This window comes from Microcaecilia unicolor, chromosome 6, assembly GCF_901765095.1.
Source record: "Microcaecilia unicolor chromosome 6, aMicUni1.1, whole genome shotgun sequence".
Lineage (NCBI taxonomy): Eukaryota > Metazoa > Chordata > Amphibia > Gymnophiona > Siphonopidae > Microcaecilia > Microcaecilia unicolor.
This window is the reverse complement of record NC_044036.1, coordinates 261,986,332-262,011,633: the sequence shown is the minus strand read 5'-3', so window position 1 is coordinate 262,011,633 and position 25,302 is coordinate 261,986,332. Positions and strand designations below refer to the sequence as shown.

The window sequence follows — 25,302 nt, the reverse complement described above, 5'->3', positions numbered from 1 at the left end:
GTAATACTCATAGAAATGCTTTATTATATGTTCTTGAGAGGTAGTTGTCAAGCCAGCATGGTCTTTAATGGCTGGTATCATTGATCTTTGCTTCCTTCCTTTCAGATAAGATGCTAGTAATTTACCAGCCCTATTACCTGCAACATATCCATTAGAGCCCTGAAGAAAAAATTCTCCCCGGTTTACTACATAGAATTTTATTACATTCAAATTTGATTTGCATTAGTTTTTGAAGAACCAATTTATCCCAACAATGAAACAATTTAGTTTCTAACTGAGCAATGTTACATTCAAGGGCAATTAAAGAACTCTTTCTTATTTTGTTTAATTGAGCCCTTAAGGGTAGCTTTCATAGCATCCCACTTTACATGCTGAGGGACAGGTGCTGCTCCCTTAAAATTCTATGAATTTAGGAGTTTGAAAGAGTGCATTATTGAACCTCCATATTGAGGGCTTATTAGTAGGAAGAAATTCTTGGGAAATCAGTGAAATGTCAGCATGATCTGAAACAACAATATTACCAATCCATGCTGCTTCAACATCTATAACTAAAGATTTGGAAACTAAAACATAATCACTTCATGAACAAGTTTGAGAAATAAATGTATAATCCTTACCATCTGGATTAAGGATTCTCCATGGATCAACAAGTCCTAGTGTAGATGAAAAGGATCTAGCAGCCGTTACATTTGTATGGGCTCTAGATACTCTAGTGACATCAAGAAAAGAATCTAGGACTTGATTATAATCTTCTATTACAACAAACTCACAAGGAGACAATGCAGCCAAAATAGTGATAAGTTCTGCAAAGAATTGGGAAGCAGGACCAATAGGCACATATGTATTAACCAATACAAGCTTTCTACTGCCCATTTTTATTTTTAATAATACCCATCTACCATTTTTATATCTAAATTAGTAGACTTATTCATCAGAGTAACCACTCCACATTTCTACCCTACAGCAGGAGCTGAATAATACTCTTTTACCCACCCACCCACCCCACAATTTGCAGGCTTCTTCAATAGAACATGGGTTTCTTGAAGACAACATATACAGTAGAACACCGATTATCCGAACTCTGATTATCTGGATGTCCAATTATCCGGATTGCTTCTGTTCCATTTTTTATCATAATCTCTGTATCATAGTTGCTATATTATGCCTGATATACAGTAAAAAATGTTATAACATCACAAATAGCTTGACATTTTTTTCTATTTATAATTGAAAACCAAAAATAATGCTCAATATGTAACTCTCAAAGTATATTCTCTTTTCAAAAAGGAATGTCCAATCATCCAGATTTATGATTATCTGGACCATACCCTACAGTGGATTATCCGGATAATCGGAGTCCTACTGTATCTCCTTTGCCTTTTTTCAAATTAGAAAGTATTCACTTTCATTTAATGGTGGTTAAGACAATTTATATTTGGTGACACAATTTTTAGCCCTCCCATAATACAGCGAAGAGAACAATACTGAAAAACCCTATAAAGATAAAGGGCATTAATACTATAGTACACCTTAGTAAAAATGAAATTGCATCCTCAGAACAATATAAGAAATTATAATTAAAAATTTCCAAGACATTCATGCCACTACACCACCCGCTAATGATCCAATCATTCATACATCCGATCCACCTCATACCCTCAGACTCACACTAGACCATTTATTTCCATGCTATTTATGAAAAATATTCAGGTATATTTCCTGCATATAGTAAAACAACATTTAGCCAAGATATAAATCCACAAATCAAATTAGAATCATACCCATCTGTTTCAAAGAAACATTATGGATCAAAAGAAAATAAGTAAAGCATCTTCACGGAATATATTAACAACAAGTGATAAAAGAAACTTGAGAATCAATAGCATCTGCAGGAGTAATGGCATACTAATTCAAAAACCACCAAATTCATGGAGTAGTTTTCCCCATGTTCATGGAGAAATTTCCGTAGAGCCTCTGGATGTTCAAAGTTGTGAGTATAATTTGCAAGGGTAACCTGGAGTCTAGCCAGGTAAAATATCCCAAATTGCACTCCAAGGGCTCTGAGCTGTGGTTGAAGGGCCAAATGATCCTTTTACTTCTTCATAGTCACCAGATCTAGTTCAGGTAGAATAATTAATTTTGCTCCATTCCATGCAATATTTCTGGTTGACTTTGCCTTAGACAGTATCGGAAGGGCTTGTGGATATCTCAGTATTTTTAATAAGAAAGTCCTCGGCCCCTGCATGGATGTCAGATGTTGAGCAGACACCCTATCTGCTGACCTAAAATGGCTGCTGAAAAGTGAGGCTAAGCAGGGCGGGAAGCAGTTTTTCCAATAAAACCCACCAGGTCTTGACCTTCTGCTCCCTCTGTTAATCCTAATGTATGAACATAATTTTGATGGCTACAATTATTAGCCTCCTGAAACTCCAACTGAATCCTTTCCACGGCCCTCAAGAAACACTTGTTATTCACATACTGAATCTAACTTTTCTATAATGATATTAACATCTTACTTTAAATCTGTAATTGCTAAACTACTGTCTCGAATCCGCTAATATAGGTTGCAACAATTTGTTTACCTCATGTGGCGTTGCCATTTTAATAGATGTCAGAAAATCTTATTTAGGACATTTACCAAGATTTACTGGGGGAAAAACAGTTCTGCTTCACACTGGACATCTTCTTAGTTAAGATGCTATTATTTAAAGCCTAAAGAAAAACGCTATAAAGGAACTGCAGGATAATTACACTCTCAGCAAGCATAGAGCAAATACCCTAGGCAGACAATTCTGGATGAGCGCCAAACTGGAAATGATTTTTTTTTTTTTAACTTTCAAAATGGAATGAATCCTCTTGAGTATAACAGATTTTTCTCTTGTGCAGGTGAAACCATAAAGATTGTCATTGAAGACTATGTTCAGCATCTCAGCGGGTACTATTTTAAGCTGAAGTTTGACCCAGAACTGCTCTTCGGAGTCCAGTTTCAGTACAGAAATCGGATTGCGGTAGAATTTAACCAGCTCTACCACTGGCATTCACTAATGCCCGACACCTTTGACATTCAAGACCAGAAATTCAGTTACAAGAGTTTTGTTTACAACTCATCCGTTTTATTGGATTATGGAGTGGAAACTTTGGTCGAATCTTTTACAAAGCAACATGCAGGACAGGTAATGCTTACAAACTTATTTTATAATTTTATTTGCACATTTAGGGCCCCTTTTACAAAGTGGCGGTAAGCCCAATGCGGGCTTACCGCTCACAGAAAAGGAAGTACCGCTGGGCTACCACAGCAGCCTGGCGATACTTCCCGCCCCCAGCACGCTGTCAAATCCAGTGCTGCCTGGTTACTGCCAGGTTAGCATGGGAGCCCTTACCGCCACCTCAATGGGAACCAGTAAGGGCTCCCTCCAAAATGGCCACACAGCAAGTGCTTTACTTGCCGCATGGCCATTTCCTGTAGAAAAGCGAGACCTACCTTTTACCCACTGCTGTAAAAGGGGGCCTTTGCATGTGTTAAAAACACACACTGACATCAGCGCAGGCGTTCTTTTGCCATAGCTTGGTACACGGGGCCCTTAGATTTAGGGGTATTTTACTAATAGTGAACACTAATGCATAAAGCCCTGTGGTAAATAATACATGTTAATGGTGTCAGCATGCAGCACTATTAGTAAATGAATCCCTAATGAGCTATCTATTGCTAGAACATACCTAGCCAGTTGGTTTTCCAAGATTACCACCATGAAAATGCCTGAGATAGATTTGTATGTATTGGAGATCCATTATATGCAAATCTGTCTGTTGCATATTCATTGAGATAATCCTTAAAACCTGACTGGCTAGGTGCATCTCCAGAACAGGGTTGAGAAGTAACTGCTGTGCTGGAGGATGATCAAGAGAATCATTCCAGTCATCTTTTTTGGCCTTAGAAGAATTGAGGATTTTATTTTTACCTTACTGTGTGCAAAATGCATTGTGGAGCTCATACTCATTCTGTGCCTATAATCCCCCAGAGTCTATGTATGGTGTCTAGAATTGTTCACCTAAATTTGTATGTGTTCCCAAGATGTGGGTGCAAATTAATTCACTAATGAGCCAATTAACATCAATGATTGGGTGCTAACAATACGATACATTGATGTTAATTGGCATTCATTAAAACTTGCGCGTGTATCTGGTAGGATGCTATTCTATAAGGTTTAGCTCATAACTCTACTTGCATGTAACTACATTGTGGGTGTGTTATCATGGATGTTCCAAAAAGTTGAACATGGAATTATAGAATATGGCCTCAGCGCATCTAATTTGGGCACCAGCATTTACATCTGGTCTCAGCAGGTGTAAGTTTTATGCCTAAAATTAAGGGCGGGAATCAGTGCTAAGTGCTGTTCTATAAAGGGCGCATGCTCTTTATAGAATCACATTTACTGCCAATTTTTTCAGCACCAAATTTTGAGGACCACTTACTGAATCCAACTCAATCTGTTCTAGTCACTAAAGTTTTATGCAGTTAGGGGTCCTTTTACTAAGCTGTGGTAAAGGGGGCCTGCACTAGCTTCAGCGCATGTTTTTGATGCCCGCTGAGGCCCCCTTTTACCGCAGTGGGTAAAAGGCTGTCCATTTTAAAAAAGAAATGGCTGTGTGGTAAGTGATCTACATACCGCATGCCCATTTCGGTGGGAATCCCTTACCGCCATGGCGGTAAGGGCTCCTGTACTAACCCAGTGGTAACCAGTTCTGGCACTACAAAAATAGTGGAAACCAACTACACTGATTGGGGGATAATCTTTAAACCTACCGGAGTGACAATTATATCTACCCACTCAAAAACTCCAGTACTAAGTATATTTTACCAAATACACCTTTTATTACTTCTGTATAACAATATACAGAAGCAAATACCAATATATTATAAAATCATACCTTCACTTCATTCATACATCATTCACCCACATAACCTAACACTTTAAATTCAATGACATGTGTTTACAGATCTTATGCTTATACTTCAACTTAACATAACCATTCCATTTCACAGTATTGTGCTGCTGAAAAAAGGCAATAATAGCCTATCACAGTTCCTTATATGCTGTATCATTATTCACACCAGCTGATTCATAGTTCATAAATCACAAATCATGACATTATTTTCTATTTTATTACATTTGTACCCTGTGCTTTCCCACTCATGGCAGGCTCAATGCAGCTTACATATTATATACAGGTACTTATTTGTACCTGGGGCAATGGAGGGTTAAGTGACTTGCCCAGAGTCACAAGGAGCTGCCTGTGCCTGAAGTGGGAATTGAACTCACTTCCTCAGTTCCCCAGGACCAGAGTCCACCACCCTAACCACTAGGCCACTCCTCCACATTAGTCCCAGGTTCCACTTAATATCACCATACAGTCTCTGTAAGCAGGATTATCATCCACACTTGAACCGGGAACCGGGAGCTGCTGTCAATATCAGTAGCACATCACCGGATTCTGTCCGGTGTAATCAAGTGTAGGCAATGGGTGAACGAGCACAGAAACCACCTTCAGGACAGATATACTGCTCCTGCTCAGAACAGTTCCCCAATGCTGGACTGCATTTCGACTCTCTTCCTCAGGAGGAACCACTTTTCATCTGTAACATTATAATATAATGGCGCCATTGAAGTCGTTTTATACATATATAATTTTCATCTGTAACATTATAATATAATGGCGCCATTGAAGTCACTTTATACATATATAATTAGGCCACATATTAAATTTATTTAATTCACTTACTATCATTCCGATGAATGACTGCCTGCCTGACAGGTACTCACAAATAGCGGGAATCCGAAGATCCCACCATCGAACAACACGACTTCAGCTAGTACTTCCTGCTATAAATATCCGGCGTTTGAAACCACTTAAACCAAAACCATTTAAAGGCATACTACCTTACACCCATTCAACCTCTTGATTGAGACCATATGGAGTCACCGTTCACCAAGTGAAAATATGATGTTGTTCAATACTTAGCAAACGAGCACTGATGTCCCCTCCTCTACTAAGAGGAGGAACCTGTATCAATATAACACATCAAAGTTGATCAATGGTATGATTAAATTAATTCCAGAGAGCAACAAGTGGCATGTCCAGTTTGTTAAGATGGAAATTACTAATATGATCTGCGAGCCTAACTATTTTTGTAGCTCCGGAAATGGCGTGTGCTACGGGTGGGAACTAGTTCTGAATTGCAGCATGGTAAGCCTGTGGTAGGCTTACTACTGCATAGAAAAAGGGCCCCTTAGTGCAGGATTTTTAGTGCACTAGAAAATTTTAGTGCATGGTAGTTTTACTGCTGGCTTGCACTAATGATTAGCATGTGTTAAATTCTGTACTCACTGTTTTGTGCACTTTAATAAACAGGTCCCACAGTATGATTTGGTTGCAAGAAGACTAGGGCCCTGTTTACTAAGCTGTGCTATAGGTACACTAGCATTTTTAGCATGCACTAAATGTTAGCGTGCCCTAACCATGTAGATGCCCAGAATATTCCTATGGGTGCCTACATGGTTAGCACGCGCTAAAAATGTTAGTGCAGCTTAGTAAACAGGGCCCCTAGTCAAGTCTGAACTTCTGGTTGTCTAACAGCTTCCTCTGCAAAGTAATCTGGATGAAGACAAAAAATAATGTGAAGCTAAAGCCAGCTCTTCAGCAATGAAATGACTTCTTGACCTTCAAACCAGTAATAGTTTCAGAGCTGTTGAATTAACATTTTTCCTTATCATACAAATACATTACCATATCCACCAATGTCTCTATTTATGAAAGTATGTACTTGATTTAAAGTTCAATTAGTTTAGACAATTATTTTAGAGGTCTGTTGATTTTTGAATTGATTTAAATAGATCTGTATCGGAATAGAAGGGCTTTTGAAAGTTATCCACCCTGTATATGGGTAAAAGTGCATATGGAGGGGCATAATCGAATGCAAACGCCTATCTCCATGGGCGTTTATCTCCAAGAACAGGTCCGTGAAGGGGCGGGCCGAACCGAATTTTTGAAAAAATGGACGTTTTTGAGCTGGGTGTTTGTTTTTTTAAGCGATAATGGAAACTAAAAACGCCCAGCTCAAAAATTCCTAATCCGAGCCATTTGGTCGTGGGAGGGGCCAGGATTGGTAGTACACTGGCCCCCCTGATATGCCAGGACACCAACTGGGCACCCTAGGTCAGTGCAGTGGACTTCAGAAAAAGCTCCCACATGCATAGCTCCCTTACTACGGGTGCTGAGCACCCAACCCCCCTCCCCCAAAACCCACTACCCACAAATGTACAACACTACCATAGCTCTTAGGGGTGAAGGGTCACATACATGTGGGTACAGTGGGTTTTGGAGGCCTCCCATTTACCAGCACAAGTGTTACAGGTGGGGGGGGGATGGGCCTGGGTCTACCTGGCTGAAGGGCACTGCGGTACCCACTAAAAGTGCTCCAGGGACCTGCATACACGCAGGCCTCTAGGACTTGTTGCTGCTATATAACATTGGCACACCAGTTGACACCTGAAGACTAATCTCTCCGAAAACGTCCTTTATTGGAATAACCGTATTTACTCACAGTTAACTGCAGATCAGAGGTTGTGCCTCACTGGCAACGAGTCTCCCTGGTTCTGAGATTAGCAGTAGGTCAGAGCTGCCAGAATGCTGTACAATGCCCTCTTTCAGCCACATTCAAGGTAATAACTAAGTTCTCTAACGTGGCTAACACAGGAAAGGGAACTACAAGTGGCTTACAAAAATGGCTACTACCGCATGGACTACAACAGGAAACACAACAGGGCACATTCTGACCCAGTAGGCAGGGGGAAAAGCACCATGGGAGAAGAGCCTACCAACTACCAACATCGTGAGACTGTAACACAAGCTAACACAATACCCTACACCCACCACAATGCAATGCTGATGTGACCCTGTACTGCACCCGAGAGCCACATCTGACCAAGGGAAAGGCTGTGACAGGATCAAACACATTCTGCTGTCATGGAGGTGGGTACGGCATTTGAGGCTGGCATACAGGCTGGAAAAAAGTTTTTAAAGTGGGTTCTTTTTGGTGGGAGGGGGTTAGTGACCACTGGGGGAGTCCGAGGAGGTCATCCTCGATTCCTTCCAGTGGTCATCTGGGCAGTTGAGGCACTTTTTTGGGACTTGTTCGTGAGAAAAAAGGGTCCAAAAAAGTGACCCAAAATCGCGGTCAAAACGTCTTTTTTTTATTTGATTATCAGCTACAGACGCTCATCTCTTCTTGGCTTATAACCACGCCCCAGTCCCACCTCCGACACGCCCCATCAACTTTATTCGTTTCTGCGACGGAGTGCAGTTGGAAACACCCAAAATCGGCTTTCGATTATACCGATTTGGGCGCCTTTGCGAGAAAAATGCCCATCTCCTGATTTGGGTCGAAATATAGGCGTTTTTCTCTTTCGATTATAAGCTGGATAGTATTTCAGATGTGTAATTTTGCCTGCATTAAAAATCAAGCCCCAAAAAGTGCACAAATATCAAAAACCAATGTCAACATCATAGGGCTATCTGGACCCCACAAAAGCTGTTAGTTGCAAATTTGTCTCAAGACAATTTATGTTGGTCCTGTAAGAGTCATAAAGGCACTCGTAAACATCTACTATATGAATGTCAACTTACCTCAGTTTTTTGGTCTGAAATATGGGATAAGATAACGGACATCCTCTCAATTCATGGTTCACGTTCCATGAAAATTTTTCTTTTTGGATCATTAGCAATTGACATAGAATTCTCACCTTCTGATTCAAAAGTACAGAATTTATTATTAGCAATTGGGATGAAATCTATTTTGACTAACTGGAAGGATAATTCCTTACTTTTTGTTCACTTTTGGTGACAACCTATATTACAAATTCAAAACTTTGAACTGTCATTGGCAGTTAAACTTGCTACTTTATCCTCTAAGATTAAGATATGGCCAAAACTGTATTTATATCTCATGGATGGATTTATATCTCATGGAGAAATGTCAGTAACTTCCTCTTCTCTATTTTCTTTATTTTTTTTTAATTAAATTTTTTTCCACTTATGCTCTAATATATTAAGTAATACAATTATATAGATAGGTGTAAATGATTTGCTTGTGCAGTATTGCTATGTATTAGTATTTACATGCAAGTATCAATTGGTTGTTGTTGATATCGTTAAACTTCAGTTTGTTTCCTTCACTGTATTTAATTTTTTGAATAAATAAACATGGACAAAAACAAACAAACAAAACAAAAAACCCCAAAGAAACAAAGAAACAAAAAAAAACCCACAAAAACCAATGACCAAATAACTCCACTATCAAACCCTCTATACCAAATTATTTAGAAGGTTTTTTAAGGATCATGTATGAAACAAAAACTTAACTGTGCATCATTACATCTTCAGTCCAATCATCAGTCCAATTTTGTCTGTATAGTTTGGCATTAAAAATGCATTGTTTAATTATCAAAAATACTTACAACTGTCCTTATACTGTCCATAATTAACATAAAGTTTCAAGTTTCAAAGTTTCTTTATTATTTAGCATCCTGTTTAATGGGAGGACCTTCTAAGCGTCTTACATTATAAAAACTGAATGGTCTTATTGACCTCTTATTGACCTATAAGTGCATTCACTCTGCAGCTCCTCAGTACCTCTCCACTCTCATCTCTCCCTACATTCCTCTCCGGGAACTCTGTTCACTGGGTAAATCTCTCTTATCTGCACCCTTCTCCTCCACTGCTAACTCCAGACTCCGTTCCTTTTATCTTGCTGCACCATATGCCTGGAATAGACTTCCTGAGCCGGTACGTCAAGCTCCATCTCTGGCCATCTTCAAATCTAAGCTAAAAGCCCACCTTTTTGATGCTGCTTTTAACTCCTAACCCTTATTCACTTTGTTCAGAACCCTTATTTTATCATCCTCACTTTAATATTTCCTTATCTCTTGTTTGTTCTGTCTGTCTGTCCTAATTAGATTGTAAGCTCTGTCGAGCAGGGACCGTCTCTTCATGTTCAAGTGTACAGCGCTGCGTACGTCTAGTAGCGCTTTAGAAATGATAAGTAGTAGTAGTAGTCATAAAAAGAAAGAAAGAAAGAAAAGGTAAACATTTACAATCATATTAGAGGAAATACATAGAAGTGAGAGATACTGGTTGTACAGTTTTCTATCATACTCCATAACAGAGGTGCCTTAAAAAAAAGAAAAGAAAAGAAATTTACTAAAATTGTTATGGTTAAGGTAGGCCAAATGCATCATGAAACAGGTATGATTTTAACTGGATCTTTAACATCAAAAGATGCCTAATCGGAGGGAGATTGGGAGGCCATTCCACAAAGACTGGTAGCGCTATAGAAATGATTTATAGTAGTAGTAAAGTCGGGCCACTGACACTAAAGACAATTGTTCTGATCGAATTATATAAAATCTGTCTAAACATCGGTACCATAATTGATTCTGAGAGGAAGATCTAAGTGTACGAGATGGAATGTAAGGTATTATTAGCCGAGAAAGGTATAAGTGGTGACCGCTATGATACACTTTATGGACAAGAATTAAGAATTAATCAAGAAGTTAATAAGTCAACACTTATTAAACACTTTAGTTTGTTTGAAGCAGTCTTCGGTGGACTACGTGTTTCTCCAATCATCAGCATACACTGCTCAGACAGCTTCCCACATCTTCAATTCATTATTGTAGAGGAATTCATAGGGGTAGGCTGAGGGAAGAACAATACAAATAATTTTCCATTTTCAAAACTAGATGTATTGTTTTGGCCAGAAAAAGTACCTGCAGAAAAAAACAGATGCAGATCTCTGCCCATACTTTATTCTTAAAAACCTACAGTGTAATAACTCATGAATCAACATACTGTAAAAATGTCATAAAAATGATCAAAAACTATGCATGCAGATATGTGCTCATAGATAATAGAGGAACCATCATATATCCTGAAAGATTCTCTTTAATCTCAACAGGGAACCCCTCTCATCAGCTTTAATCATTGCACATATCTAAGTAACAATATTTTCCACTTTAATATAGATTTAAACAATTTTAACTATTGTTAATATTTCATTTAAATATAACCCCTAGGGGTTAAAATAGAATTACCTCAGGCTGCTGGGGCGGTGACCCAGAAAGCAAGTGGCTGCAGGTGGGTGTGCAGTTTAGCTGGCATGCACTGCAGGGGTGCCTCAAGGAGGGAGAGACAGCTGACAGCATGAGCCAGATGCTGGCTCATGGCAGAGCTGTGCAGCGAGCACGTGCTGGAAAGAAAACTAAAAATAAAGCACTCCAGGACTTTAAAAAGGTATGAAAAATTTTTTAAATGTTAATTAAATGCTGTATAATGTTAAAATGTTCTAAATTATTGTAAAATTTGTGTTTTGGAGTTGTTTAGTGTACTTTATGTTAGTGCAGCGGCTCATGCTGGGCTCGTGTCATGTTATGACATGACATGATAAAGGTTCTAAACTGTGTGTTTAGGCAGTTGGGAGATAGATTTGATGCTGAATAGATCTGTGTTGATGGTCTCTGGTCAGCTGTGAGGAAAAGTCTGTTTTAAAATGGATTAAGTGATTTTTAAGAACTGTTGGTGTGTTGAGAGTGTGACTTTAATTAATTAATTAATTAATTTTAAAAGCCTCCCGCATCTTTTAAGGCTTTTAGAGTTGTGGTTGAGAGCTGTATGGTAAAGGTGCTGTTTTAATAATAAAATAATTTAATTTATCAAACAATATTATTCAGTTTGATAAGCTGGGGTGGCTTGTTCAGCTAATAATTTGTCACACTGAGTATTTATGAATAATGTGTCATCTGCTGTGCACATTTAATGCTGTCTTTCTAAAGTGGGTTCTGTGAGACACTATTAATTGGAAAACTTTTGCAGAACCTCAGAATAAATTACTTTGAAAATAAAAAGTAATCAAATTGACTTTAAAATACAGTGGATTTAGAATAGCTGTGAGCTGTTCTGATTTGAGAGATTTTAAAAATCTCTGAATTTGTTTAACTATCTCAGTAGTTCTGTTAATGTAAGAAAATTATACTGAGACATTTAAAATTATTTTTAAAATTATTTGTGGGAGGGATAGAATAGGGTTAAACAATTATACATTTTTTTTTTTTTACTGGGGAAAGCTAGATTGGGAAGTAATTCTAGAGTTATCTAATAAGATTACTTTAATAATTGAATTAGTTGGGGTTTAGGCTTTTTTTAGTTCTTAAAGTTCAACGTAGTAGGTACTCCGGACCTGGTTCCTGGTTCCTGTTGTCATCACAAATAAGGTACCCAACGATAAAAGAAAGGTGAAGTCCCGAACAAATACAAGAGAGCTGGAAGAAATAGCTAAGTTATCTGATTTCACTATATAAGTACATAGAGGACTGACACACAAGAAACTAATTAGAGGGACAAAAACCAAAAAAAACCCCATATATTTAATACTTACCTGCTTGTTTGATGAAGAACCTGAAAAGTAAACAAACACAAAGAATCAATTCTTACAAATTAGAGGGATTTTAAAATAAACTATTGATGTTAAGTGCATGTTTAAATATAGATTTGGGTTGTGCTGATTTCAAAATTGATACTTATCTGATAGGTTTCTGTTGTGTTCAGAACTGCATTGGTTTGAAAGTCTATAGAGAAATAATGATATTGTTATACATAGTAGAAATTTTATGTTGAATTAATAGTTTTAAATAAATTTATTTAACTTTAAAGGTAAAACATTTGCCTGACTGAGTTACTTATTTTAGACCTATTCCCCTCCTATTTTAGAAATAGGAAGGCGAGGCTAGTGATAATATTTGGACCTTTACCTCCGTTTTGATAGAGTATATCTGAGGTAAACACCTGGGTACAGTAGGATATACTTTTATCCTTGAAGGTGAGGTCACATAAATATTGGGTAAAATCTGAAAAATTATATTAAGTTGAGCCCAGCTGAAATTTATTTGATTTTTCAACTATAAATTCTTAACACATCTGTAGTTTATATTTATACAGGCAAAATTTTCCATAACATTAAAAAAAAATCCCGTAGTTAGAAGATGGCAAAATCTACTATCCTTTAACATTGGAGATGGTCTCAACTCAGCATAAGTAAACAAATACATAAGCATCGCCGTATTAGGACAGACCGAAGGCTCATCAAGTCCAGTATCCTGTTTCCAACTGTGGTTGATCCAGATCACACTTACCTCGCAAGATCCCAAAAGAGTAAAAAAGGTTTTTTGTTGCTTATCCTAGAAATAAGCAGTGGATTTTTCCAGATCCACCTTAATAATGGTTTATGGACTTTTCTGTTAGAAACTTGTTGAAACCTTCTTTAAACCCTGCTACGCTAACTGCTTTTCCACATTCTCAGGCCACAAATTTCAGAGCTTAGTTACACATTGAATGAAGAAATATTTTCTCTCATTTGTTTCTGGTTCTGTAGAACATAATAGTTTGGCGCTTCAACACACTGAGCACTGCAAATTTTAAAAATAAAAAAATTTGAATGGATAGACTGGTATAAAATACAAGAGAGATATTTAACAATATACCAGAGGAAATTAGCTTATCAAACCCAGAAGTAAATTTTGATCATTAAATTTTAACTACCAAGATTGCCACAGGAAACTAAATATAAAATAATTAAATTTATTTATTTATTATTATTTATTTACGGTTCATTTCTACCCCGCATTTTTCCACAAATGCAGACACAATGTGGCTTCCATGAATTACAAAAGTTAAGAGATACAGCACATGAATTTAGCAGTAGAATAAGGATAAAACGTTAACAGCAATTAGGATGACTAAACAGCAGAGTCACTAATGGAATACACTTGTTCAAAAAGGTACGTTTTCAGCAGCTTCTTCAAAAGAGGGTGGTCAGCTTGCGACTTTAGGTAAAGGGGAAGAGCGTTCCAGGTCTTCGGGCTGGAGTAGTGGAAAGTGGAAGCAAAAAGAAGCTTGTATTTAACACCCCAGCAAGATGGATAATGGAATTGTAAAAAGGTGCGTGCTGTAGTGATGGCATTTCTAGGTGGGAGATCTATTAGAGGAATCATATATTCCGGAGCTAAGCCATAGATTATTTTATGTGTCAAAGTACAGATCTTGAATGCAATTCATTCTCTCACAGGTAGCCAGTGTAGGTTGAAACGTAGGGGCTGCGCAGAAACCCAGCGCGGCTTGCCCAAGATGAGTCTTGCAGCAGTATTCTGGGCAGTCTGGAATTTCCTCAGTAGATGCTCCTGGCAGCCTGCATAAATCCCACTGCAGTAGTCCAGGTGAGACAGAACTAGCCAGTGAACGAGAGTGCGGAAGAACTCTCTGGTGACACAAAACCTAACTCGCCGCAGCCTCCACATAGCATAGAACATCCGTTTGGTGACCACTCGCACTTGCGGATCCAGGTGCAAGTGAGGGTCCAGCTCAACACCCAGAAGTTTAAGGCTCTGTGAAATAGGGAGGGTCTGGTCTTTAGTGACAAGGGCGTTGGTGGAAAATCTGGCATGGATGGACGAAAGCACAAGACACAGAGTTTTGTCTTTGTTGATCTTAAACCGGAATACCTCGGCCCAACGTTCCAAGACAGAAAAACTCACTTCGATCAGATCTGTGATTTCATCTAATGAGGTATGGAAGGGGATGGAGATGGTTATGTCATCTGCGTAGATAAATGGTTTCAGGCCTAGGTTTGCTAGTGCGGTGGCAAGGGGAAACAGCATGATATTGAAGAGCGTTGGAGAAAGGGGCGAACCTTGGGGAACCACACAAGAAGCTTTCCAAGGTGCAGAATGATCTGGAGTGCCTTTGACTTGGTAAGTTCTTGTTGACAGAAAACTCTTAAACCAGTGTAACACGCACCCTCCGATGCCTAGTGTGTCTAGTAGATGTAGTAAGATGGCGTGGTCCACCATATCAAACGCGCTGGACATGTCGAACTGCAACAGTAAAATTTTCATACCAACAGAAATGTCCCGTTTAAAATCCGACAGGGCTGTGACCAGAACCGTTTCAGTGCTAAACTGAGCATGGAAACCAGACTGAAAGTAGTGCAGAAATACAATAATAAATACAATATTAAATAAATAAATAATGAGAGAGAAATAGTGTTACAAGAAGCAAACAGGTGACATGCAAATATTTATTATAAAATACAATACCCACTATGAGCCCCCACTTACATATAAACCATATATTGGAAGCAGGAATAATGTCCCCAATATGTCCAGTGTTGAAATAATCTGCATTCAGTGATGCAGACAAACTGTAAATAGTCGAGCACTAGAGCTAATACCCTCTGCTCACTCAAAAATCTTGTGTTGGTGTCCTTGATGACAAAATCCTTGGCCATCTTGAAATCTTAGAGGAACACACCCACAAAATGTTAAATCAAATCCAGCTTCCATGGTTTCCAAATTCAAGACTGAATATGAATCCCAGAAAAAACTTTCTTGCAATGTGTCACCTTGACTCAGGCCGAGTTTCGCTTCAAACTTATCAAAAGGAATGCTGTGAAAACATATGCAAGGCATCAGGTTTTTCACCGATACACCCACCTTCCCCTTAAAAGCATATCACCAATAAGTATGAAAAATATATATCTTAATATTCCACACACATATCTTAAATCTTCACATTTTTCAAATTATTCAGGTAACTGAGAATTCCACATGGGAAACTAGTCCTGAATGCACCTCACCTCATGGCGGTGTGCCGAAGCTACACAGCCCATGGGAATTTAAATGCCTACATTGAATACATCTGTTACTAATTGGTCATTCCATTCAATTTCTTTGTTCAATCCCCCCCCCCCCCCCCGACTGTGTGGTGTTCCACAAATAAATAAATCGCTGCTCCTTGTAAATTAATCTGTCTGGGTTAAATTTTCCATAACATTGAACCTGTAATAACACTAGAAACTTCAACTCAGCAATTGAATGATTACATTTCCTCCAATGAACAGTCAAAGGTGCATCCTTCTAATTGGTCTTAATGCTGCTGCTATGTTCCCCAGTGCGTATTTTCACCTTTCTAGTTGTTTGACCAATGTAGTAAAGACCACAGGGGCAGATGATACAATAAACAACCCCAGCTGAATTGCAATCCATCCTTGAATGTAAATAAAATAGTTTACCTGAGTGGGGAATCAGTACAGCAGCTGCTTTAATGGCATAACGACAATATATACAAGCTCCACATTTAAAGTGACCTATATCAGCAGACTGAGAGGGTTTAGGATTAGAGAAAAGTTCACCCAGGCTTTTCCCCCTACGAAATACTAGTTTTGGGATAATCCTTCAATGAACGGTGAATATCAAAAACATGCCAATATTTCTTTACAGCCCGACCAATTTTGAGGGCTGCTAGGGAATAAGGCAGCACACACACCAACGCTTCAGAATTTTCATATTTAGTAGAATCTAACAGTCACTGTCTATCGGCATACAGTGCCCTCTTATATGCTTTTTTAACAATAGATTTAGGATAATCATGCTCACAAAATCTATAAAACATAGCAGTAGCGTGTGTCTTAAATTGCTCTATAATGGAACACATACGTTTCAGCCAGAGGAATTGACCAATAGGAACACTGTCCCGCAACTGTTTGGGATGATAGTTGGTGTATGTAACACCATATTCCTATCAGTAATTTTGTGAAATATGGAGGAATTGAACTCGCCCTGATCATTCAAAGAAATAATGATGGCCAAAAAATTGGTCTGTTTCCTATCCCATTGAGCAGTAAATTGAATACTCTGATCCACACTATTAATATAGGTTGCAAATTCCCCGAGTTGCTCCTCTGAACCTCTCCAAATCATTATAACATCATCAATAAATCTCTTCCATGAGATCATGTGCATGTCATACAAATATATACAATATACAAATAATTCTTCAAAACGAGTCATGAAAAGGCACGCGATGGAGAGGGCAACCTCGCCCCCATCGCTGTGCCTTTCATTTTTGATTTATTTATTTGAATATTGTTTTGCTATATTGTATATATTACATGATTTAATTATTTTATATTTATTTTCCTTTGACAGTCTTGGTGATTATTGTGTGCACAGGCTTTGTAGACATGTTTTTAGTTTTCTATTGCATTTTTGTAATTACATTTTAACTGCCAAACCCTTAGCATAAAATATAACCATAATGCACCTTAATAACACCCCTTCATAGGCCACTAAAAAGATATCAAGTACTGCCAGAAACTTACATTTTGGACTTATTGTTCCAAAATGTAAACTATGAAGGTCTCCTGGATTATTCTGTGGTCAAGAGAACTCTAAGGTACTGTAATCAGGAGCTGTGTAATATAACCTTTACTGAGTATCTACACAGTACAATTCTAAACAATTTATTTTGGGAGATACACTTAAGATTTTCCATTCCTGGGAGATTTATTCTGTTTGTTTAGGACTTTCCTACTATTTATGATTATATAAGTACCATTTTATTTCTGACCTCTGCACAGTGGCTGGAATTATGGAACGCTGCCTTTTCAGGGTGTTATCCACCTACAGTGGTGGAAATAAGTATTTGATCCCTTGCTGATTTTGTAAGTTTGCCCACTGACAAAGACATGAGCAGCCCATAATTGAAGGGTAGGTTATTGGTAACAGTGAGAGATAGCACATCACAAATTAAATCCGGAAAATCACATTGTGGAAAGTATATGAATTTATTTGCATTCTGCAGAGGGAAATAAGTATTTGATCCCCCACCAACCAGTAAGAGATCTGGCCCCTACAGACCAGGTAGATGCTCCAAATCAACTCGTTACCTGCATGACAGACAGCTGTCGGCAATGGTCACCTGTATGAAAGACACCTGTCCACAGACTCAGTGAATCAGTCAGACTCTAACCTCTACAAAATGGCCAAGAGCAAGGAGCTGTCTAAGGATGTCAGGGACAAGATCATACACCTGCACAAGGCTGGAATGGGCTACAAAACCATCAGTAAGACGCTGGGCGAGAAGGAGACAACTGTTGGTGCCATAGTAAGAAAATGGAAGAAGTACAAAATGACTGTCAATCGACAAAGATCTGGGGCTCCACGCAAAATCTCACCTCGTGGGGTATCCTTGATCATGAGGAAGGTTAGAAATCAGCCTACAACTACAAGGGGGGAACTTGTCAATGATCTCAAGGCAGCTGGGACCACTGTCACCACGAAAACCATTGGTAACACATTACAACATAACGGATTGCAATCCTGCAGTGCCCGCAAGGTCCCCCTGCTCCGGAAGGCACATGTGACGGCCCGTCTGAAGTTTGCCAGTGAACACCTGGATGATGCCGAGAGTGATTGGGAGAAGGTGCTGTGGTCAGATGAGACAAAAATTGAGCTCTTTGGCATGAACTCAACTCGCCGTGTTTGGAGGAAGAGAAATGCTGCCTATGACCCAAAGAACACCGTCCCCACTGTCAAGCATGGAGGTGGAAATGTTATGTTTTGGGGGTGTTTCTCTGCTAAGGGCACAGGACTACTTCACCGCATCAATGGGAGAATGGATGGGGCCATGTACCGTACAATTCTGAGTGACAACCTCCTTCCCTCTGCCAGGGCCTTAAAAATGGGTCGTGGCTGGGTCTTCCAGCACGACAATGACCCAAAACATACAGCCAAGGCAACAAAGGAGTGGCTCAGGAAGAAGCACATTAGGGTCATGGAGTGGCCTAGCCAGTCACCAGACCTTAATCCCATTGAAAACTTATGGAGGGAGCTGAAGCTGCGAGTTGCCAAGCGACAGCCCAGAACTCTTAATGATTTAGAGATGATCTGCAAAGAGGAGTGGACCAAAATTCCTCCTGACATGTGTGCAAACCTCATCATCAACTACAGAAGACGTCTGACCGCTGTGCTTGCCAACAAGGGTTTTGCCACCAAGTATTAGGTCTTGTTTGCCAGAGGGATTAAATACTTATTTCCCTCTGCAGAATGCAAATAAATTCATATACTTTCCACAATGTGATTTTCCGGATTTAATTTGTGATGTGCTATCTCTCACTGTTACCAATAACCTACCCTTCAATTATGGGCTGCTCATGTCTTTGTCAGTGGGCAAACTTACAAAATCAGCAAGGGATCAAATACTTATTTCCACCACTGTATCTGTCTCTTAGTGGTGCCATAGGTCTTGCGAGCATTACAGTCAGGACTGCACAATGGTTTAAAAAACATGTGTCTATACTACAGTTTACAGCTAACCTGATTTAAACATATTTAAATCAGCCTCTTTTCATTTCAATACAAGACAGATTTTGTATTTTGAAAAAGAAAGCGGTTAGTGTTAAAGACAGTAATGGAAAAGGACAATGACCCAGCTGTATAAGCGGTCAGAAGCACAAGCGGTGGTGGCCGGGCATGAACGGGGAAGGAGGTCATGGGAGAGAAGGTAGGTCTAAGGAAGTTAGGTTAAGGTTAGTAAGGGAGAGGTAGTAGAGAGAAAGGTAAAGGGAGTGGGAGACAGACAACCAGAGGCGAAGTCCAGGGGGCAGAGAAAAAGGGTGGTCACTGGAGGCACTAAGGGTGGTGGCGGCAAATGTGTAATTGCCATTTTGCCTGCTACGCGAATGGCTCAACTCACTTTCCCCTTCTCTGGGCTTTCTGCTCTTGTCTCTGTGCTATGTGGAGAAGACAGTGAGGGGAAAATAGAAACTTTAAATTCCCATCTGTTTGCAGATATGGATTTGAGAACCAGTTTTGTTTTTTTTAGAGAACTTAAAGCCAAAAAGGAACCCAATGTTTATGAATAAAAATATGCTCCCCTATGGAAACCTCTTCCTCTAGATGGTCTACCCTTTGCTGACAGATAAAGGGTAATTTGCTGAACCCTGTTTATAATAGGGATTGGAGACTGGTGATTATCCCTGTAGAGTCCCTGTTGTGATTGGACTGCAAATGTTTCCCATGAACTAGGAATTCCTAGTAAGAGCAGATCATAAGCTTGTGTTGATTAAATCCTGCTGTATGTAGACATCACCTGTCACTACTTCAGACTATTAGCACTGGAATGGTTCATGAGCAGAGAAAGGAGTTATGTGGTCACCAGTGATACTTAGTATCCAGACAAGATGGAGTTCCTAACTGTCCAGGTAGGTACACAGGTATAGTACTGAATACTGGCCATACCTGTATAACTTCTGGGTGCCTGCCACCACAGATCCAGATATTCAATGCCATTGCCTGAACACTGCCCAGGTCTGTTTTAGCTGATGGAAGTCAACACCTAGAAAAACACTGCTGATGGCTGAATATTCTGGTTAAGAGATATTAGAAGATAAAGACCAAAATGGCTGAAGTAAATTGTGTAGGTTCTTACAATAAATGGCAATGGGGGCAAAAAAGAACTGGGTCATCTTGAATATGATGACTGAGCATAGGATGACCAACTGCCTCCTTCTTCCAGGCCTAATACTGTCCTAATTTATCATGCATAGAGCCGGATAAAGGCATAGACAAATTAGGTACATGCCTAGGGCTAAAGGTTTAGGGGGACCCTGGCAAATGGTCTCAGGACTCAGGAGGTGAAGATTGCTGACTCTGAATTTTTTCAGGATTCTGCTAATTTGTACATTACCTGCTTTGAAGCCAGAAGGATGGTTAAGTGTCAGGATATGTTTTAGATTATAGCCCTCTATAGATCTCCAATGATCCATCCCCCTTCCAGTACAGACTGTGGTAGGATCCAGTCAATGGGAACAGGGCCAGTCTAAGGCAGGGATGACAGGGGTGACTGCACAGGGCTTTGTGCTCCTAGCGGCGGCACTGTGGCCCCGGCATCATAGCTGTCGCTATGTTCCTCGCCTGCAATATTGCCTTTCTCTCTCCCTTGTAAGCCGCTCCCTGAACTATAGCACTTTTCCTTGTCTCCCTCCTCTTGCCATCTCTGGCAGTTGCAGTACTAATTATACAGCAAAACTGCGTGCGACTGTGACACTCTACACTGTGGCTGCGGCTGCTTCCTCCAGACTCACCCCACCTCCTTTCAAACAGGAAGTTATATTGGAGGTAAACCCAGGACTGGATTAACCCTGTCCTGTGAATTTGGATTCAGTTGGCAGCCTTACAGTAAGGGAGCAATTGAAAGAGAAGGAAGAGCATGTAAAGAGTAGATATTTGTACAATTCCTGAAATGATAAACAGGTTTAAGTGCTGCTTAATCTGTTAGGTAGCCTCTTCTGTAAACAGAGGAAATCCTAGGCTATTAATACAGTCTCCAACAGGAGCACTTTACAGCAAGACATTAAATATTTAACTTGCTCTCCCATAAATGTTTTCTTTCTTTTTTTTAAATTTCCTTGCAGTAGCATGAGAAAAGTTTGGAAATGTTTTTTTTCGTTTGTATGACTATATCTGGAGGACAGATTTCAAACGTATTTAGGGGTGTAACTGCGTTCTTGTCAAGCTGCACAGGAATCTTCTGCCTGAATTCCTGGTGGCAGGAGTGGTGGCTCAAAATTGCAATTTCATTTACAAGGGGCAGCCTGTGATTTATGGAATCTTCTTCCAGTTGAGCTCCAGATGGGAGCCTCTCGTCATGCAATTCAATGTGACATTCAAAACTGGCTAGCTACATAAACTTATTATTAATCCTCAACTTGGTAACTTCTCCTTGGGCATCTGGCTTGTTTTCCTCCCAATATTTAATATTCTCTTGTGTCCTGGTTATTTTTCATCTCTACCTAAGTTGTGCTATATATTTCCCCCTCCTCCTGTAACCTGTCTTATTCTTTATTTATTTAAAAATTTATAACCTGCCTAAAACTAGGCCGGTAACAAAATCAACATACACAAATAAAATAAAACAAATATGTACATAGATAAAATAATACAGAAACCCAGCTGATCAGCAAATAATATCAATTTCATGCGTGCTCAAATAGGTAAGTTTTCAATAATTTAACAAATTGAACCCTACTACTACATAGTCTCAGGTGACCTCTATTCCAAATTTGTGGTCCTGCTATTGAAAAAGCTGATTTCCATGCATTGGCATATTGCCAAGAATGCCGTATGACACATGCCAAAAATGTCACATTCTTAGATCACATTCATCTTTCATTTCGATAATACGGTCGGGGACGCCCAAATCTTGAAATTTAGGTCATCCTTAGAGATGGTCGTCCCTAGACTTGGTCATTTCTGATTTTTGGCGATAATGGAAACCAAGGACACCCATCTCAGAAACAACCAAATGCAAGCCCTTTGGTCGTGGGAGGAGCCAGCATTTGTAGTGCACTGGTCCCCCTGACATGCCAAGACACCAACCGGGCACCCAAGGGCGCACTGAAGTGGACTTCAGAAATTGCTCCCAGGTGCATAGCTCCCTTACCTTGAGTGTTGAGCCCCCCCCCCCCCCAAAACCACTACCCACAGCTGTACACCACTACCATAGCTCTTACAGGTGAAGGGAGCACCTACATGTGGGTACAGTGGGTTTGTGGTGGGTTTTGGAGGGCTCACATTTCCCACCACAAGTGTAACAGGTAGGGGGGATGGGCCTGGATCTGCCTGCCTGAAGTGCACTGCTCCCACTAAAACTGCTCCAGGGACCTGCATACTACTGTGATGGACCTGAGTATGACATTTGAGGTTGTCATAGAGGCTGGAAAAAATATTTTTGAGGGTGGGCAGGGGTTAGTGACCACTGGGGGAGTAAGGGGAGGTCATCCCCGATTCTCTCCAGTGGTCATCTGGTCAGTTTGACCAATTTTTGTGCCTTGGTCAAAAGGAAAACAGAACCAGGTAAAGTCGTCCAAGTGCTCGTCAGGGATGCCCTTTTTTCCATTATGGGTCAAGGATGTCCATTTGTTAGGCACACCCAAGTCTCGCCTTCGCTACGCCTCCGACATGCACCTGTGAACTTTGGCCATCCCTGCAACGGAAAGCAGTTGGGGACATCCAACATTGGCTTTCAAATATACCGATTTGGGCGATCTTGTGAGAAGGACGCCCATCTTCCGATTTGTGTCGAAAGATGGGCATCCTTCTCTTTCAAAAATAAGCCTGATAGACAAACATAGTTTAATGGGACACAGTCAGCATGGGTTCAGCCAAGGGAAGTCTTGCTTCCCCAATTTGCTTCATTTCTTCGAAGGTGTGAATAAACATAAAGGTTCTAAACTGTGTGTTTAGGCAGTTGGGAGACAGATTTGATGCTGAATAGACCTGTGTTGATGGTCTCTGGTCAGCTGTGAGGAAAAGTCTGTTTTAAAATGGATTAAGTGATTTTTAAGAACTGTTGGTGTGTTGAGAGTGTGACTTTAATTAATTAATTAATTTTAAAAGCCTCCCGCGTCTTTTAAGGCTTTTAGAGTTGTGGTTGAGAGCTGTATGGTAAAGGGGCTGTTTTAATAATAAAATAATTTAATTTATCAAACAATATTATTCATAGTTTGATAAGCTGGGCTTGTTCAGCTAATAATTTGTCACACTGAGTATTTATGAATAATGTGTCATCTGCTGTGCACATTTAATTCTGTCATTCTAAAGTGGGTTCTGTGAGACACTATTAATTGGAAAACTTTTGCAGAACCTCAGAATAAATTACTTTGAAAAGAAAAAGTAATCAAATTGACTTTAAAATACAGTGGATTTAGAATAGCTGTGAGCTGTTCTGATTTGAGAGATTTTAAAAATCTCTGAATTTGTTTAACTATCTCAGTAGTTCTGTTAATGTAAGAAAATTATACTGAGACATTTAAAATCCTTTTTAAAATTATTTGTGGGAGGGATAGAATAGGGTTAAACAATTATACATTTTTTTTTACTGGGGAAAGCTAGATAGGGAAATAATTCTAGAGTTATCTAATAAGATTACGTTAATAATTGAATTAGTTGGGGTTTAGGCTTTTTTTAGTTCTTAAAGTTCAGCATAGTAGGTACCCCGGACCTGGTTCCTGTTGTCATCACAAATAAGGTACCCAACGATAAAAGAAAGGTGAAGACCCGAACAAATACAAGAGAGCTGGAAGAAATAGCTAAGTTATCTGATTTCACTATACAAGTACATAGAGGACTGACACACAAGAAACTAACTAGAGGGACAAAAACAAACAAAAAAAACCCCATATATTTAATACTTATCTAGATGTTCAGAAAGCTTTTGACAAAGTTCCTCATGAAAGACTTCTGAGAAAATTAAAAGTCACGGGATAGGAGGCAATGTCTTTCTGTGGATTAGGAATTGGTTATTGGATAGAAAACAGAGTAGGGTTAAATGGCCATTTTTCTCAATAGAGGAGGGTGAATAGTGGAGTTCCACAGGTATCTGTATTGGGACCGGTGCTGTTTAACATATTTATAAATGATCTGGAAAACAGAACCACAAGTGAGGTGATTAAATTCGCAGATGACACAAACTGTTCAAAGTTGTCAAAACGTATGTGGATTGTATATGTTATTGCAGGTTAAATGGCCAATACTCTCAGTGGAGGAGGTTGAATAATGGAGTGCCCCAAGGATCATTACTAGGACCGGTGCTATTTAAAATATTTATTAATGATCTGAAAATGGAAACGACGAATGAGGTGATTAAATTTGCAGATGACACAAAACTATTCAGAGTAGTTAGAATGCATGTGGATTGTGAAAATTTTCAGGAAGACCTTAGGAAACTGGAAGACTGGTTATCAAAATCAGTGGCTTAGCTACGTGGGGTCTAGGGGGCCTGGGCCCCCACAGATTTGGCCCTGGACCCCTCCCCCGACATCGCCAACCCTCCCCCGTCGCCTTCGCCATCGCCGTCGAGTACCTGTGCTAGCGGGGGTCCCCAATCCGCACCAGCCGAAGTTCTGTGTCTTCAGCTCATCTCTGGGCCAGCGCGTTGCTGTAGCCTGCAGCAGCTGATCTGATTCTGCAAGCAGGAAGCCGATTCTCTGCGTGGTATGAATCGTCCTGACGTCCGACATCAGGACGATTCATACCACGCAAAGAGAATCGGCTTCCCGCTTGCAGAATCAGATCAGCTGCTGCAGCAGTCTGCAGCAACGCGCCGACCCAGAGACAGGCTGAAGAGTCTTCAGTGAAGACACAGAACTTCGGCTGGCGGGGATTGGGGACCCCCGCCAGCACAGGTACTCAACGGCGATGGCGATGGGGGAGGGTTGGTGAAGCCGGGGGAGGGGTCAAAGATGGCGTCGGCAGGGGGGGGGGTCAAAAATGGTGGCGCGGGGGGGGGGAATGTGCCCCCTCACCTTGGGCTCTGGCCCCCTCCTGCCGAAGTCTGGCTATGCCCCTGAAATGG

At 40.0% G+C, this 25,302-nt stretch overlaps 1 protein-coding gene across 2 annotated transcripts in view; it reads left to right on the top strand.

The window, feature by feature from the left end:
* Positions 1-25,302, top strand: part of PTGS1 (prostaglandin-endoperoxide synthase 1) — a 150,275-nt gene that overhangs the window by 110,238 nt on the left and 14,735 nt on the right. For both annotated transcript variants that reach the window (XM_030207297.1, XM_030207296.1), the window contains exon 9: positions 2,887-3,173. In XM_030207297.1, coding sequence (XP_030063157.1) covers positions 2,887-3,173 — 287 coding nt within the window. The remainder of the gene's footprint in view (positions 1-2,886; positions 3,174-25,302) is intronic.